General features: G+C 44.0%; 1 protein-coding gene across 1 annotated transcript in view; it reads right to left on the bottom strand.

Annotated features, from left to right (window-relative positions):
- LOC134944539 (uncharacterized) overlaps positions 1 to 19767 on the bottom strand; it is a 162767-nt gene that overhangs the window by 125851 nt on the left and 17149 nt on the right. The window contains exon 3 of the mRNA XM_063933170.1: positions 19068 to 19281. Coding sequence (XP_063789240.1) covers positions 19068 to 19281 — 214 coding nt within the window. The remainder of the gene's footprint in view (positions 1 to 19067; positions 19282 to 19767) is intronic.

Raw genomic sequence — 19767 nt, 5'->3', positions numbered from 1 at the left:
GTTGGCGTTTGCGAGATGCTGCTACTGGTGCCGCCGCTGCTGTTCTTGCGGCGGGAGTCCATACATCTACCCAGTGGGCTGTCACAGTCATATAGTCCTGACCCTGCCCTGCTCCACTTGTCCACATGTCCGTGGTTAAGTGGACATTGGGTACAACTGCATTTTTTAGGACACTGGTGAGTCTTTTTCTGACGTCCGTGTACATTCTCGGTATCGCCTGCCTAGAGAAGTGGAACCTAGATGGTATTTGGTAACGGGGGCACACTGCCTCAAGAAATTGTCTAGTTCCCTGTGAACTAACGGCGGATACCGGACGCACGTCTAACACCAACATAGTTGTCAAGGCCTCAGTTATCCGCTTTGCAACAGGATGACTGCTGTGATATTTCATCTTCCTCGCAAAGGACTGTTGGACAGTCAATTGCTTGGTGGAAGTAGTAAAAGTGGGCTTACGACTTCCCCTCTGGGATGACCATCGACTCCCAGCAGCAACAACAGCAGCGCCAGCAGCAGTAGGCGTTACACACAAGGATGCATCGGAGGAATCCCAGGCAGGAGAGGACTCGTCAGAATTGCCAGTGACATGGCATGCAGGACTATTGGCATTCCTGGGGAAGGAGGAAATTGACACTGAGGGAGTTGGTGGGGTGGTTTGCGTGAGCTTGGTTACAAGAGGAAGGGATTTACTGGTCAGGGGACTGCTTCCGCTGTCGCCCAAAGTTTTTGAACTTGTCACTGACTTATTATGAATGCGCTGCAGGTGACGTATAAGGGAGGATGTTCCGAGGTGGTTAACGTCCTTACCCCTACTTATTACAGCTTGACAAAGGCAACACACGGCTTGACAAATGTTGTCCGCATTTCTGGTGAAATACTTCCACACCGAAGAGCTGATTTTTTTGGTATTTTCACCAGGCATGTCAACGGCCCTATTCCTCCCATGGACAACAGGTGTCTCCCCGGGTGCCTGACTTAAACAAACTACCTCACCATCAGAATCCTCCTTGTCAATTTCCTCCCCAGCGCCAGCAACACCCATATCCTCCTCATCCTGGTGTACTTCAACACTGACATCTTCAATCTGACTATCAGGAACTGGACTGCGGGTGCTCCTTCCAGCACTTGCAGGGGGCGTGCAAATGGTGGAAGGCGCATGCTCTTTACGTCCAGTGTTGGGAAGGTCAGGCATCGCAACCGACACAATTGAACTCTCCTTGTGGATTTGGGATTTCGAAGAACGCACAGTTCTTTGCGGTGCTTTTGCCAGCTTGAGTCTTTTCAGTTTTCTAGCGAGAGGCTGAGTGCTTCCATCCTCATGTGAAGCTGAACCACTAGCCATGAACATAGGCCAGGGCCTCAGCCGTTCCTTGCCACTCCGTGTGGTAAATGGCATATTGGCAAGTTTACGCTTCTCCTCCGACAATTTTATTTTAGATTTTGGAGTCCTTTTTTTACTGATATTTGGTGTTTTGGATTTTACATGCTCTGTACTATGACATTGGGCATCGGCCTTGGCAGACGACGTTGCTGGCATTTCATCGTCTTGGCCATGACTAGTGGCAGCAGCTTCAGCACGAGGTGGAAGTGGATCTTGATCTTTCCCTAATTTTGGAACCTCAACATTTTTGTTCTCCATATTTTAATAGGCACAACTAAAAGGCACCTCAGGTAAACAATGGAGATGGATGGATACTAGTATACTTATGGATGGACGAGCGACTGCCGACACAGAGGTAGCTACAGCCGTGGACTACCGTACTGTGTCTGCTGCTAATATAGACTGGATGATAATGAGATGAAATCAATATATATATATATAATATCACACTAGTACTGCAGCCGGACAGGTAGATATATTTATTATGTAATGACTGATGACGGACCTGCTGGACACTGTCAGCTCAGCAGCACCACAGACTGCTACAGTAAGCTACTATAGTAGTATGTATAAAGAAGAAAGAAAAAAAAAAAACCACGGGTAGGTGGTATACAATTATGGATGGACGAGCGACTGCCGACACAGAGGTAGCTACAGCCGTGGACTACCGTACTGTGTCTGCTGCTAATATAGACTGGATGATAATGAGATGAAATCAATATATATATATATATATATATAATATCACTAGTACTGCAGCCGGACAGGTATATATATTTATTATGTAATGACTGATGACGGACCTGCTGGACACTGTCAGCTCAGCAGCACCGCAGACTGCTACAGTAAGCTACTATAGTAGTATGTATAAAGAAGAAAGAAAAAAAAAAACCACGGGTAGGTGGTATACAATTATGGATGGACAAGCGACTGCCGACACAGAGGTAGCTACAGCCGTGGACTACCGTACTGTGTCTGCTGCTAATATAGACTGGATGATAATGAGATGAAATCAATATATATTATATCACACTAGTACTGCAGCCGGACAGGTATATATATTTATTATGTAATGACTGATGACGGACCTGCTGGACACTGTCAGCTCAGCAGCACCGCAGACTGCTACAGTAAGCTACTATAGTAGTATGTATAAAGAAGAAAGAAAAAAAAAAACCACGGGTAGGTGGTATACAATTATGGATGGACGAGCGACTGCCGACACAGAGGTAGCTACAGCCGTGGACTACCGTACTGTGTCTGCTGCTAATATAGACTGGATGATAATGAGATGAAATCAATATATATATATATATATAATATCACTAGTACTGCAGCCGGACAGGTATATATATTTATTATGTAATGACTGATGACGGACCTGCTGGACACTGTCAGCTCAGCAGCACCGCAGACTGCTACAGTAAGCTACTATAGTAGTATGTATAAAGAAGAAAGAAAAAAAAAAAAACCACGGGTAGGTGGTATACAATTATGAATGGACGAGCGACTGCCGACACAGAGGTAGCTACAGCCGTGGACTACCGTACTGTGTCTGCTGCTAATATAGACTGGATGATAATGAGATGAAATCAATATATATATATATAATATCACTAGTACTGCAGCCGGACAGGTATATATATTTATTGTGTAATGACTGATGACGGACCTGCTGGACACAGTCAGCTCAGCAGCACCGCAGACTGCTACAGTAAGCTACTATAGTAGTATGTATAAAGAAGAAAGAAAAAAAAAAACCACGGGTAGGTGGTATACAATATTATATATATATTATATACAATTATATATATATATATATATATAAAACTGGTGGTGACTGGTGGTCAGGTCACTGGTCACACTATCAGCAACTTGCAAGTAGTACTCCTAAGCAGACAATCACAATATATATTATACTGGTGGTCAGTGTGGTCACAATGGCAGTGTGGCACTCTGGCAGCAAAAGTGTGCACTGTACGTTATATGTACTCCTGAGTCCTGCTCTCAGACTCTAACTGCTCCCCACTGTCAGTGTCTCCCCCACAAGTCAGATAATATACAGTCACACTATCTATCACTTCAGCAAGTAACTAGTACTCCTCCTAATGCTCCCCAAAATTACTACTGTGTCTCTCTCTACTGTCTCACTCTCTTCTCTATAAACGGAGAGGACGCCAGCCACGTCCTCTCCCTATGAATCTCAATGCACGTGTGAAAATGGCGGCGACGCGCGGCTCCTTATATAGAATCCGAGTCTCGCGATAGAATCCGAGCCTCGCGAGAATCCGACAGCGGGATGATGACGTTCGGGCGCGCTCGGGTTAACCGAGCAAGGCGGGAAGATCCGAGTCGCTCGGCCCCGTGTAAAAAAAACTGAAGTTCGGGCGGGTTCGGATTCCGAGGAACCGAACCCGCTCATCCCTAATATCTATGCTGGCCCATTCTAACTTTAAAGAGGCACTCCGTTTTGCCTATGTAGTATTTACCACAGGGGCAAACCATTTACCAGTGCAGGGATCTTTGATTGTGTCACCAGTGAGCATATAGCTACATGTGACACAGCCCATGCATTTGAAACATCCATTTTTTGGTGCTCCAAGGAAAGTCGTTCTCATGTTTTTTCCAAAAGTAGTAATGTCATTATGCACAACATAATCACATATGTTCCTGCCTCTTGAATAGCAGCACATAATCTGGTTCTGCTGCATGCCAAGCAGATCATGGGCCAAATGTAATAGAGTGAGAGTTTCAGAAAGTGAGAGATTTGGTAAGGTTTTTCAGTTTACTTTAAAGTGGCAATCATTTACACTGCATAACCAGGTTGATCTTGCTGTGTAAATGATTGCCACTTTAAAAAAAACTGCAAAACCTTACCAAATCTCTCACTTTCGAAAACTCTCACTCTATTACATTTGGCCCCATTTTTCAGTGGCTAAAATGAGCCAGTTAGAACGGACTGCTTTCCTGGCCTTATTGCTCGCTACATTATAGCAGTTAGGGCAGAGAATTTTGATAGCAGTACACTTATTTCGCTAAAGGTCCGTACACATTAGACGATGTCGCTCTATGAGCGACGTCGTCTAATGTTCCCCCTCCCGGGCCAGCTGATCGGCGGCCGACTGTACACACTGAGCAATATGACCGCTCATATCGCTCAGTGACATCACGCCTCCGCCAGCCCTGCTTGCAGGTCGTGGACGACAGTTCAGATCCTGCATGCATGCCCTACCAACAGGGACAATCGTTGGCGACCCACGGGGCTGCGCATCGGCCGTCGCTGGCAGCGTACACATTTGCTGATACAATGAGTGACGTCGCTCATTTTATCATCAAGTGTGTATGGGCCTTTAGATTTGAATGTACTATCTCTGGGAATGGAGATTAGGCACAAAATTATCGACCACATTTCTCCACTTACTAGGGGCGGTAATAGGTCTAAGATGTTGCTGCTGCGGGAGGCAAAGTGGATCTTCTTATTGGATACACTTAGCCCCCGTGGGCTGAATAAACAAGCTGGTCTGAGTAGCTTTTTATGATCCCATATTGGTCTTTCCTTATAGTATTTCGATCTATATATTTTGATATTTTTGTAGTGTGTCAGCGCAGTATACATGCTGTTATGAGAAGTAGTCCTGACATATATTACTGTACATTTTTACCATTTGTATTGTATTAGTGTACCACTTGTTACCTTGGTGATGGGGGCACAGGGTGACATCATCTGCGAGCGTTTGCCTACCGGAAGTGGAGCTGGCAGCGTAGCTTTGGCGGTGAGGGGAGCACATTTAACTGGTGAGTATTTTAATGTTCATTATTGCAATGATGAAAATGCTGTTGCATTGAAATGTTGGCTTGAAAAAGAGGCTGTCGTTGTGTGTTATTTTCCTGAGTGCCGCTGATGTCTCCTCTATATTTGGTAGTCTGAGTGCGAGCATGTAAGGCAACAGGCACAGTTACTACATTAAGCCGTGAATGCCGGACCTCTTGGACTTATATATATATATATATATATATATATATATATAACGAAAACCCTCACTCACTGACTGACTGACTGACTGACTGACTGATCACTAAATCACTTACTTCCCGATATGTTACAAATTTGGATTGCACCTCCAGTGTGTAGAATTTAATAAACTACAAAAATGGCCCTGTTACTTTTTACCATATCTGCTTCGGGTGCTCCTCGGGTAACGCCAAAAACCATGGATTAATATGTACTTACATTAAGACGTCTCAAATTTACATCTGTATAGATTTGCCAGAATTTTAACACACATTTCTATTTACAACTGTGAAAATCAGAAACTGCTGTGTGAGGAACGGATAGAACAGCTAGTGTGTGTGTGTGTGTGTGTGTGTGTGTGTGTGTGTGTATATATATTATATATATATATATATATATATATATATTAGAGATGTGCACTGGAAATTTTTCGGGTTTTGTGCTTTGGTTTTGGATTCGGTTCCGCGGCCGTGTTTTGGATTCGGACACATTTTGGCAAAACCTCCCTGAAATTTTTTTGTCAGATTCGGGTGTGTTTTGGATTCGGGTGTTTTTTTTTAAAAACCCTCAAAAACAGCTTATTTTGATCCCATAGTATTATTAACCTCAATAACCATAATTTCCACTAATTTCCAGTCTATTCTGAACACCATACACCTCACAATATTATTTTTAGTCCTAAAATTTCCCCCGAGGTCGCTGGATGACTAAGCTAAGTGACCCAAGTGGCCGGCACAAACACCTGGCCCATCTACGAGTGGCACTGCAGTGTCAGACAGGATGGCACTTAAAAAAATTAGCCCCAAACATCACATGATGCAGAGATAAATACAAATTTTTGGGTAATTTTACTGATCTTTTGTTTTTTGGATTTGACATGCTCTCTACTATGACATAGGGCATCGGCCTTGGCAGATGATGGCATTTCATTGTCTCGGCCATGACTAGTGGCAGCAGCTTCAGCATGAGGTGGAAGTGGATCTTGATCTTTCCCTATTTTACCCTCCACATTTTTGTTCTCCATTTTTTAATGTGTGGAATTATATGCCAATAATATATCAATAGCAATGGCCTACTGTACTGTACTATATATGTATACTGTTGGTCACCAAAATGCTGCACTGTAATACTAGAAGCTATAGAAAAGTTTATATATTATTGTATATATATATATATATATATATATATATATATATATATATATCAGTACAGAGCAGTGTAACTGTGACACATGTGTCCTGACAAGCAGTATAGAATCTATAGAAAAGTATATATATTACTGTATATCAGTAGTAGTACAGAGCGGTGTAACTGTGACACATGTGTGTCCTGACAAGCAGTATAGAAGCTATAGAAAATTATTTAAAATTATTGTATATATCAGTACAGATACAGAACGGTGTAACTGTGACACATGTGTCCTCACAAGCAGTACAGAAGCTATAGAAAAGTATATATATTACTGTATATCAGTAGTAGTACAGAGCGGTGTAACTGTGACACATGTGTGTCCTGACAAGCAGTATAGAAGCTATAGAAAATGATTTAAAATTATTGTATATATCAGTACAGATACAGAACGGTGTAACTGTGACACATGCGTCCTGACAAGCAGTATAGAAGCTATAGAAAAGTATATATATTACTGTATATCAGTAGTAGTACAGAGCGGTGTAACTGTGACACATGTGTGTCCTGACAAGCAGTATAGAAGCTATAGAAAATGATTTAAAATTATTGTGTATATCAGTACAGATACAGAACGGTGTAACTGTGACACATGTGTCCTGACAAGCAGTATAGAAGCTATAGAAAACTATATATATTACTGTATATCAGTAGTAGTACAGAGCGATGTAACTGTGACACGTGTGTCCTGACATGCAGTATAGAAGCTACAGAAAAGTATATATATGACTGTATATATCAGTACAGAACGGTGTAACTGTGACCATGTGTACTGACAAGCAGTATAGAGGCTATAGAAAAGTATATATATTATTGTATATATCAGAACAGAGCGGTGTAACTGTGACCATGTGTCCTGACAAGCAGTATAGAAGCTATAGAAAAGTATATATATTATATACTGGTGGTCCCCAGTCCCCACAATGCAGCACACTGAGCACAGATATTTGCAGCACACTGAGCACATATATGGAGCGTTTTCAGGCAGAGAACGTAGATATTTTCAGCACACTGAGCACAGATTATTTGCAGCACACTGAGCACAGATATTTTCAGCACACTGAGCACAGATGACGGAGCTTTTCAGGGAGAGAACACAGCCACGTCCTCTCATTTCAATATCCAAATAACGAGTGAAAATGGTGGCGACGCGCAGCTCCTTATATAGAATATGAATCTCGCAAGAATCCGACAGTGGGATGATGACGTTCAGGCGCGTTCTGGTTAACCGAGCAAGGCGGGAAGATCTGAGGCTGCCTCGGAACCATGTAAAATGGGTGAAGTTCGGGGGGGGTGGGGGGGGGGTTTCGGATCCCGAGGAACTGAACCCGCTCATCTCTAATTAAAACACTCACCGGTTAAATGTGCTCCCCTCTCCGCCAAAAGCCGTGCTGCTAGCTCCACTTCCGGTAGGCAGACACTCGCTGATGATGTCACCCTGTGCGCCCATCACCAAGGTAACAAGTGGTACACTAACAATACAAATAGTACAAATGTACAGTAATATATGCCATGACTACTTCTCATAACAGCATGTATACTGCGCTAATGCACTACAAAAATCTCAAAATATATAGATCGAAATACTATGAGGAAAGACCAATATGGGATCATAAAAAGCTACTCAGACCAGCTTGTTCATTCAACCCATTGTATCCAATAAGAAGATCCACTTTGCCTCCTGCTGCAGCAACATCTTAGACCTATTACCACCCCTATTAAGTGGAGGAATGTGGTCAATAATTTTGTGCCTAATGGAGGTAGGTGAGTGTCCAGGCAGGGCAAAGTGTCTTGCCACCGGCTGGTCACTACCGTATGGCATATCTATGCTGGCCCATTCTAACTTTAAAGAGGCACTCCGTTTTGCCTATGTAGTATTTACTAGGGATGAGCGGGTTCGGTTCCTCGGAATCCGAACCCGCCCGAACTTCATGTTTTTTTACACGGGGCCGAGCGACTCGGATCTTCCCGCCTTGCTCGGTTAACCCGAGCGCGCCCGAGCGTCATCATCCCGCTGTCGGATTCTCGCGAGGCTCGGATTCTATCGCGAGACTCGGATTCTATATAAGGAGCCGCGCGTCGCCGCCATTTTCACACGTGCATTGAGATTCATAGGGAGAGGACGTGGCTGGCGTCCTCTCCGTTTATAGAGAAGAGAGTGAGACAGTAGAGAGAGACACAGTAGTAATTTTGGGGAGCATTAGGAGGAGTACTAGTTACTTGCTGAAGTGATAGATAGTGTGACTGTATATTATCTGACTTGTGGGGGAGACACTGACAGTGGGGAGCAGTTAGAGTCTGAGAGCAGGACTCAGGAGTACATATAACGTACAGTGCACACTTTTGCTGCCAGAGTGCCACACTGCCATTGTGACCACACTGACCACCAGTATAATATATATTGTGATTGTCTGCTTAGGAGTACTACTTGCAAGTTGCTGATAGTGTGACCAGTGACCTGACCACCAGTCACCACCAGTTTAATATATATATATATATATATATATATATAATTGTATATAATATATATATAATATTGTATACCACCTACCCGTGTTTTTTTTTCTTTTCTTTCTTCTTTATACATACTACTATAGTAGCTTACTGTAGCAGTCTGTGGTGCTGCTGAGCTGACTGTGTCCAGCAGGTCCGTCATCAGTCATTACATAATAAATATATATACCTGTCCGGCTGCAGTACTAGTGATATTATATATATATATATATTGATTTCATCTCATTATCATCCAGTCTATATTAGCAGCAGACACAGTACGGTAGTCCACGGCTGTAGCTACCTCTGTGTCGGCAGTCGCTCGTCCATCCATAATTGTATACCACCTACCCGTGGTTTTTTTTTTTCTTTCTTCTTTATACATACTACTAAAGTAGCTTACTGTAGCAGTCTGCGGTGCTGCTGAGCTGACAGTGTCCAGCAGGTCCGTCATCAGTCATTACATAATAAATATATATACCTGTCCGGCTGCAGTACTAGTGATATTATATATATATATATATATTGATTTTATCTCATTATCATCCAGTCTATATTAGCAGCAGACACAGTACGGTAGTCCACGGCTGTAGCTACCTCTGTGTCGGTAGTCGCTCGTCCATCTATAATTGTATACCACCTACCCGTGGTTTTTTTTTTTCTTTCTTCTTTATACATACTACTATAGTAGCTTACTGTAGCAGTCTGCGGTGCTGCTGAGCTGACAGTGTCCAGCAGGTCCGTCATCAGTCATTACATAATAAATATATATACCTGTCCTGCTGCAGTACTAGTGATATTATATATATATATATTGATTTCATCTCATTATCATCCAGTCTATATTAGCAGCAGACACAGTACGGTAGTCCACGGCTGTAGCTACCTCTGTGTCGGCAGTCGCTCGTCCATCCATAATTGTATACCACCTACCCGTGGTTTTTTTTTTCTTTCTTCTTTATACATACTACTATAGTAGCTTACTGTAGCAGTCTGCGGTGCTGCTGAGCTGACAGTGTCCAGCAGGTCCGTCATCAGTCATTACATAATAAATATATATACCTGTCCGGCTGCAGTACTAGTGTGATATAATATATATTGATTTCATCTCATTATCATCCAGTCTATATTAGCAGCAGACACAGTACGGTAGTCCACGGCTGTAGCTACCTCTGTGTCGGCAGTCGCTCGTTTATCCATAATTGTATACCACCTACCCGTGGTTTTTTTTTTTCTTTCTTCTTTATACATACTACTATAGTAGCTTACTGTAGCAGTCTGCGGTGCTGCTGAGCTGACAGTGTCCAGCAGGTCCGTCATCAGTCATTACATAATAAATATATATACCTGTCCGGCTGCAGTACTAGTGATATTATATATATATATATATATATATATTGATTTCATCTCATTATCATCCAGTCTATATTAGCAGCAGACACAGTACGGTAGTCCACGGCTGTAGCTACCTCTGTGTCGGCAGTCGCTCGTCCATCCATAATTGTATACCACCTACCCGTGGTTTTTTTTTTTTCTTTCTTCTTTATACATACTACTATAGTAGCTTACTGTAGCAGTCTGTGGTGCTGCTGAGCTGACAGTGTCCAGCAGGTCCGTCATCAGTCATTACATAATAAATATATCTACCTGTCCGGCTGCAGTACTAGTGTGATATTATATATATATATATTGATTTCATCTCATTATCATCCAGTCTATATTAGCAGCAGACACAGTACGGTAGTCCACGGCTGTAGCTACCTCTGTGTCGGCAGTCGCTCGTCCATCCATAAGTATACTAGTATCCATCCATCTCCATTGTTTACCTGAGGTGCCTTTTAGTTGTGCCTATTAAAATATGGAGAACAAAAATGTTGAGGTTCCAAAATTAGGGAAAGATCAAGATCCACTTCCACCTCGTGCTGAAGCTGCTGCCACTAGTCATGGCCGAGACGATGAAATGCCAGCAACGTCGTCTGCCAAGGCCGATGCCCAATGTCATAGTACAGAGCATGTAAAATCCAAAACACCAAATATCAGTAAAAAAAGGACTCCAAAATCTAAAATAAAATTGTCGGAGGAGAAGCGTAAACTTGCCAATATGCCATTTACCACACGGAGTGGCAAGGAACGGCTGAGGCCCTGGCCTATGTTCATGGCTAGTGGTTCAGCTTCACATGAGGATGGAAGCACTCAGCCTCTCGCTAGAAAACTGAAAAGACTCAAGCTGGCAAAAGCACCGCAAAGAACTGTGCGTTCTTCGAAATCCCAAATCCACAAGGAGAGTTCAATTGTGTCGGTTGCGATGCCTGACCTTCCCAACACTGGACGTGAAGAGCATGCGCCTTCCACCATTTGCACGCCCCCTGCAAGTGCTGGAAGGAGCACCCGCAGTCCAGTTCCTGATAGTCAGATTGAAGATGTCAGTGTTGAAGTACACCAGGATGAGGAGGATATGGGTGTTGCTGGCGCTGGGGAGGAAATTGACAAGGAGGATTCTGATGGTGAGGTGGTTTGTTTAAGTCAGGCACCCGGGGAGACACCTGTTGTCCGTGGGAGGAATATGGCCGTTGACATGCCTGGTGAAAATACCAAAAAAATCAGCTCTTCGGTGTGGAAGTATTTCAACAGAAATGCGGACAACATTTGTCAAGCCGTGTGTTGCCTTTGTCAAGCTGTAATAAGTAGGGGTAAGGACGTTAACCACCTCGGAACATCCTCCCTTATACGTCACCTGCAGCGCATTCATAATAAGTCAGTGACAAGTTCAAAAACTTTGGGCAACAGCGGAAGCAGTCCACTGACCAGTAAATCCCTTCCTCTTGTAACCAAGCTCACGCAAACCACCCCACCAACTCCCTCAGTGTCAATTTCCTCCTTCCCCAGGAATCCCAATAGTCCTGCAGGCCATGTCACTGGCAATTCTGACGATTCCTCTCCTGCCTGGGATTCCTCCGATGCATCCTTGCGTGTAACGCCTACTGCTGCTGGCGCTGCTGTTGTTGCTGCTGGGAGTCGATGGTCATCCCAGAGGGGAAATCGTAAGACCACTTTTACTACTTCCACCAAGCAATTGACTGTCCAATAGTCCTTTGCGAGGAAGATGAAATATCAAAGCAGTCATCCTGCTGCAAAGCGGATAACTGAGGCCTTGGCATCCTGGGTGGTGAGAAACGTGGTTCCGGTATCCATCATTACTGCAGAGCCAACTAGAGACTTGTTGGAGGTACTGTGTCCCCGGTACCAAATACCATCTAGGTTCCATTTCTCTAGGCAGGCGATACCGAAAATGTACACAGACCTCAGAAAAAGAGTCACCAGTGTCCTAAAAAATGCAGCTGTACCCAATGTCCACTTAACCACGGACATGTGGACAAGTGGAGCAGGGCAGGGTCAGGACTATATGACTGTGACAGCCAACTGGGTAGATGTATGGACTACCGCCGCAAGAACAGCAGCGGCGGCACCAGTAGCAGCATCTCGCAAACGCCAACTCTTTCTTAGGCAGGCTACGCTTTGTATCACCGGTTTCCAGAATACGCACACAGCTGAAAACCTCTTACGGCAACTGAGGAAGATCATCGCGGAATGGCTTACCCCAATTGGACTCTCCTGTGGATTTGTGGCATCGGACAACGCCAGCAATATTGTGTGTGCATTAAATCTGGGCAAATTCCAGCACGTCCCATGTTTTGCACATACCTTGAATTTGGTGGTGCAGATTTTTTTTAAAAACGACAGGGGCGTGCAAGAGTTGCTGTCGGTGGCCAGAAGAATTGCGGGACACTTTCGGCGTACAGGCACCACGTACAGAAGACTGGAGCAACACCAAAAACGCCTGAACCTGCCCTGCCATCATCTGAAGCAAGAAGTGGTAACGAGGTTGAATTCAACCCTATATATGCTTCAGAGGTTGGAGGAGCAGCAAAAGGCCATTCAAGCCTATACAATTCAGCACGATATAGGAGGTGGAATGCACCTGTCTCAAGCGCAGTGGAGAATGATTTCAACGTTGTGCAAGGTTCTGCTGCCCTTTGAACTTGCCACACGTGAAGTCAGTTCAGACACTGCCAGCCTGAGTCAGGTCATTCCCCTCATCAGGCTTTTGCAGAAGAAGCTGGAGACATTGAAGGAGGAGCTAACACGGAGCGATTCCGCTAGGCATGTGGGACTTGTGGATGGAGCCCTTAATTCGCTTAACAAGGATTCACGGGTGGTCAATCTGTTGAAATCAGAGCACTACATTTTGGCCACCGTGCTCGATCCTAGATTTAAAACCTACCTTGGATCTCTCTTTCCGGCAGACACAAGTCTGCTGGGGTTCAAAGACCTGCTGGTGAGAAAATTGTCAAGTCAAGCGGAACGCGACCTGTCAACATCTCCTCCTTCACATTCTCCCGCAACTGGGGGTGCGAGGAAAAGGCTCAGAATTCCGAGCCCACCCGCTGGCGGTGATGCAGGGCAGTCTGGAGCGACTGCTGATGCTGACATCTGGTCCAGACTGAAGGACCTGTCAACGATTACGGACATGTCGTCTACTGTCACTGCATATGATTCTCTCCCCATTGAAAGAATGGTGGAGGATTATATGAGTGACCGCATCCAAGTAGGCACGTCACACAGTCCGTACTTATACTGGCAGGAAAAAGAGGCAATTTGGAGGCCCTTGCACAAACTGGCTTTATTCTACCTAAGTTGCCCTCCCACAAGTGTGTACTCCGAAAGAGTGTTTAGTGCCGCCGCTCACCTTGTCAGCAATCGGCGTACGAGGTTACTTCCAGAAAATGTGGAGAAGATGATGTTCATTAAAATGAATTATAATCAATTCCTCCGTGGAGACATTGACCAGCAGCAATTGCCTCCACAAAGTACACAGGGAGCTGAGATGGTGGATTCCAGTGGGGACGAATTGATAATCTGTGAGGAGGGGGATGTACACGGTGATATATCGGAGGATGATTATGAGGTGGACATCTTGCCTCTGTAGAGCCAGTTTGTGCAAGGAGAGATTAATTGCTTCTTTTTCGGTGGGGGTCCAAACCAACCCGTCATTTCAGTCACAGTCGTGTGGCAGACCCTGTCACTGAAATGATGGGTTGGTTAAAGTGTGCATGTCCTGTTTATACAACATAAGGGTGGGTGGGAGGGCCCAAGGACAATTCCATCTTGCACCTCTTTTTTCTTTAATTTTTCTTTGCGTCATGTGCTGTTTGGGGAGTGTTTTTTGGAAGGGCCATCCTGCGTGACACTGCAGTGCCACTCCTAGATGGGCCAGGTGTTTGTGTCGGCCACTAGGGTCTCTTATCTTACTCACACAGCTACCTCATTGCGCCTCTTTTTTTCTTTGCATCATGTGCTGTTTGGGGAGTGTTTTTTGGAAGGGCCATCCTGCGTGACACTGCAGTGCCACTCCTAGATGGGCCCGGTGTTTGTGTCGGCCACTAGGGTCGCTTATCTTACTCACACAGCTACCTTATTGCGCCTCTTTTTTTCTTTGCGTCATGTGCTGTTTGGGGAGTGTTTTTTGGAAGGGCCATCCTGCGTGACACTGCAGTGCCACTCCTAGATGGGCCCGGTGTTTGTGTCGGCCACTAGGGTCGCTTATCTTACTCACACAGCTACCTCATTGCGCCTCTTTTTTTCTTTGCGTCATGTGCTGTTTGGGGAGTGTTTTTTGGAAGGGCCATCCTGCGTGACACTGCAGTGCAACTCCTAGATGGGCCAGGTGTTTGTGTCGGCCACTAGGGTCGCTTATCTTACTCACACAGCTACCTCATTGCGCCTCTTTTTTTCTTTGCGTCATGTGCTGTTTGGGGAGTGTTTTTTGGAAGGGCCATCCTGCGTGACACTGCAGTGCCACTCCTAGATGGGCCAGGTGTTTGTGTCGGCCACTAGGGTCGCTTATCTTACTCACACAGCTACCTCATTGCGCTTCTTTTTTTCTTTGCGTCATGTGCTGTTTGGGGAGTCTTTTTTGGAAGGGCCATCCTGCGTGACACTGCAGTGCCACTCCTAGATGGGCCAGGTGTTTGTGTCGGCCACTAGGGTCGCTTATCTTACTCACACAGGTACCTCATTGCGCCTCTTTTTTCCTTTGCGTCATGTGCTGTTTGGGGAGTGTTTTTTGAAGGGCCATCCTGCGTGACACTGCAGTGCCACTCCTAGATGGGCCTGGTGTTTGTGTCGGCCACTAGGGTCGCTTATCTTACTCACACAGCTACCTCGGTGCAAATTTTAGGACTTAAAATAATATTGTGAGGTGTGAGGTATTCAGAATCGACTGAAAATGAGTGGAAATTATGGTTTTTGAGGTTAATAATACTTTGGGATCAAAATGACCCCCAAATTCTATGATTTAAGCTGTTTTTTAGTGTTTTTTGAAAAAAACACCCGAATCCAAAACACACCCGAATCCGACAAAAAAAATTCGGTGAGGTTTTGCCAAAACGCGGTCGAACCCAAAACACGGCCGCGGAACCGAACCCAAAACCAAAACACAAAACCCGAAAAATTTCAAGTGCACATCTCTAATAGATATTTCATACGGTAGTGACCAGCCGGTGGCAAGACACTTTGCCCTGGCTGGACACTCACCTACCTCCATTAGGCACAAAATTATTGACCACATTCCTCCACTTAATAGGGGTGGTAATAGGTCTAAGATGTTGTTGCAGCAGGAGGCAAAGTGGATCTTCTTATTGGATACAATGGGTTGAATGAACAAGCTGGTCTGAGTAGCTTTTTATGTTCCCATATTGGTCTTTCCTCATAGTATTTCGATCTATATATTTTGAGATTTTTGTAGTGCATCAGCGCAGTATACATGCTGTTATGAGAAGTAGTCATGGCATATATTACTGTACATTTGTACTATTTGTATTGTTAGTGTACCACTTGTTACCTTGGTGATGGGCGCACAGGGTGACATCATCAGCGAGTGTCTGCCTACCGGAAGTGGAGCTAGCAGCACGGCTTTTGGCGGAGAGGGGAGCACATTTAACCGGTGAGTGTTTTAATTAGAGATGAGCGGGTTCAGTTCCTCGGGATCCGAACCCCCCCCTCCCCCCCCCCCCCCCCCGAACTTCACCCATTTTACATGGTTCCGAGGCAGCCTCAGATCTTCCCGCCTTGCTCGGTTAACCAGAACGCGCCTGAACGTCATCATCCCACTGTCGGATTCTTGCGAGATTCATATTCTATATAAGGAGCTGCGCGTCGCCACCATTTTCACTCGTTATTTGGATATTGAAATGAGAGGACGTGGCTGTGTTCTCTCCCTGAAAAGCTCCGTCATCTGTGCTCAGTGTGCTGAAAATATCTGTGCTCAGTGTGCTGCAAATAATCTGTGCTCAGTGTGCTGAAAATATCTACGTTCTCTGCCTGAAAACGCTCCATATCTGTGCTCAGTGTGCTGCAAATATCTGTGCTCAGTGTGCTGCATTGTGGGGACTGGGGACCACCAGTATATAATATATATACTTTTCTATAGCTTCTATACTGCTTGTCAGGACACATAGTCACAGTTACACCGCTCTGTTCTGATATATACAATAATATATAAACTTTTCTATAGCCTCTATACTGCTTGTCAGGACACATGGTCACAGTTACACCGTTCTGTACTGATATATACAGTCATATATATACTTTTCTGTAGCTTCTATACTGCATGTCAGGACACACGTGTCACAGTTACATCGCTCTGTACTACTACTGATATACAGTAATATATATAGTTTTCTACAGCTTCTATACTGCTTGTCAGGACACATGTGTCACAGTTACACCGTTCTGTATCTGTACTGATATATACAATAATTTTAAATCATTTTCTATAGCTTCTATACTGCTTGTCAGGACACACATGTGTCACAGTTACACCGCTCTGTACTACTACTGATATACAGTAATATATATACTTTTCTATAGCTTCTATACTGCTTGTCAGGACACATGTGTCACAGTTATACCGTTCTGTATCTGTACTGATATATACAATAATTTTAAATCATTTTCTATAGCTTCTATACTGCTTGTCAGGACACACATGTGTCACAGTTACACAGCTCTGTACTACTACTGATATACAGTAATATATATACTTTTCTATAGCTTCTGTACTGCTTGTCAGGACACATGTGTCACAGTTACACCGTTCTGTATCTGTACTGATATATACAATAATTTTAAATCATTTTCTATAGCTTCTATACTGCTTGTCAGGACACACATGTGTCACAGTTACACCGCTCTGTACTACTACTGATATACAGTAATATATATACTTTTCTATAGCTTCTATACTGCTTGTCAGGACACATGTGTCACAGCTACACCGTTCTGTATCTGTACTGATATATACAATAATTTTAAATCATTTTCTATAGCTTCTATACTGCTTGTCAGGACACACATGTGTCACAGTTACACCTCTCTGTACTACTACTGATATACAGTAATATATATACTTTTCTATAGATTCTATACTGCTTGTCAGGACACATGTGTCACAGTTACACTGCTCTGTACTGATATATATATATACAATAATATATAAACTTTTCTATAGCTTCTAGTATTACAGTGCAGCATTTTGGTGACCAACAGTATACATATATAGTACAGTACAGTAGGCCATTGCTATTGATATATTATTGGCATATAATTCCACACTTTAAAAAATGGAGAACAAAAATGTGGAGGGTAAAATAGGGAAAGATCAAGATCCACTTCCACCTCATGCTGAAGCTGCTGCCACTAGTCATGGCCGAGACAATGAAATGCCATCATCTGCCAAGGCCGATGCCCTATGTCATAGTAGAGAGCATGTCAAATCCAAAAAACAAAAGTTCAGTAAAATTACCCAAAAATTTGTATTTATCTCTGCATCATGTGATGTTTGGGGCTAATTTTTTTAAGTGCCATCCTGTCTGACACTGCAGTGCCACTCGTAGATGGGCCAGGTGTTTGTGCCGGCCACTTGGGTCACTTAGCTTAGTCATCCAGCGACCTCGGGGGAAATTTTAGGACTAAAAATAATATTGTGAGGTGTATGGTGTTCAGAATAGACTGGAAATTAGTGGAAATTATGGTTATTGAGGTTAATAATACTATGGGATCAAAATGACCCCCAAATTCTATGATTTAAGCTGTTTTTGAGGGTTTTTTAAAAAAAAAAAACACCCAAATCCAAAACACACCCGAATCCGACCAAAAATTTTCGGTGAGGTTTTGCCAAAACGCGTCCGAATTCAAAACACGGCCGCGGAACCGAATCCAAAACCAAAACACAAAATCCGAAAAATGTCCGGTGCACATCTCTAGTTTTAATGTTCAGTATTGCCCTGATGAATCTGCTTTTGCATTGAAACGTTGGCTTAAAAAAGAGGCTGTCGTGTATTTTTTTCCTGAGTGCCACCGATGTCTCCCCTCTCTCTCTCTCTCTCTCTCTCTCTCTCTCTCTCCCTCTTTCTCTCTCTCTATATATTTATATATATATATATATATATATTTTCCAGTTACTTATATAGCACATACATATTTTGCTGAGCTTTACAGAGAATATTTGGCCATTCACATCAGTCCCTGCCCAGTAAAGCTTACAATCTATATTCCCTACCATATGTACTCACACACACATTCACACTAGGGTTAATTCAGTTGGGAGCCAATTAACCTACCAGTATATTTTTGGAGTGTAGGAGGAAACCAGAGTACTCGGAGGAAACCCACGCAAGCATGGGGAGAATATATAAACTCCACACAGTTAGGCTAATAACAAAAATGGACCCTAGTGTATAAGTGTGTGCGTGTACATGGGCAGACTAGGTGGGCCAAGTGGTTCTGATCAGCTGTTAAAAGGCATAATTTTATGGTTACAATTTCTTGTCTTGATTGTTCTACCATGACAAGGTTTCTACTATAAATTAGTGCTGTGCCATTAGTATTACATTTTGAGATGACAATGTCATTTATTCATACAAAATCTACTCTTACCTCATTATAAATGTTTGTTAACGTCTCTGAACAATTCTTATATTGTATGGTAAATTTGGGATACAGACAATGCAATGCCAGACAGCCTCTGTTCTTTAGTACACGAGTTACTTCTAGAATGAATTGGTCTATGGGGAACCAATGAGTAGCAGTATCTGCATTAACTAGATCCACAGAGGCATCTTCCAATGGCATCTTCTCAACTGAGGAGACCCTGTAAAGAAAAGCCGTAAATGGCCAATCGGAGTACACACATTGCTACAGATATTTTCTGACTTTGGTCTCATGGCGCAGAGGTGCTGTTAGATGTTCATGGTGATGTCCAGGCCCGGCGCTACCCGCTCAGCAAAGGGATGCAGAGCAGGTAGGCGCCAGGCTAGAGAGGCGCTCTCTCTGCTCTGTATCCCTGCTGCTGTGCCTGGCCTCCCTACTGCTGCCGACTGCTGTGCCTGTCTCTGCATGACAGGCAGCGGCACCGGCAGCTTAAAGCCTCCTCTCCCCCTCCTGTGACAGTGGCAGTGTCTTATGATCGGATGAAAAGGGGGCGGAGCTACATGGATGGAGGGTGCGGAGCTACACAGGACCAGCAGACTGCAGTGGCACAGAGGTGGACATGCCACTCCAGATCCTGCCAGCCATTGAGAGTAAGTAAGAAAGTGTGTGTGTGTGTGTGTGTGTGTGTGTGTGTGTGTGTGTGTGT

Source organism: Pseudophryne corroboree, chromosome 7, assembly GCF_028390025.1.
Source record: "Pseudophryne corroboree isolate aPseCor3 chromosome 7, aPseCor3.hap2, whole genome shotgun sequence".
NCBI lineage: Eukaryota > Metazoa > Chordata > Amphibia > Anura > Myobatrachidae > Pseudophryne > Pseudophryne corroboree.
The sequence above is the reverse complement of the archived record's forward strand: the minus strand, read 5'-3'. Positions and strand labels throughout refer to the sequence as shown.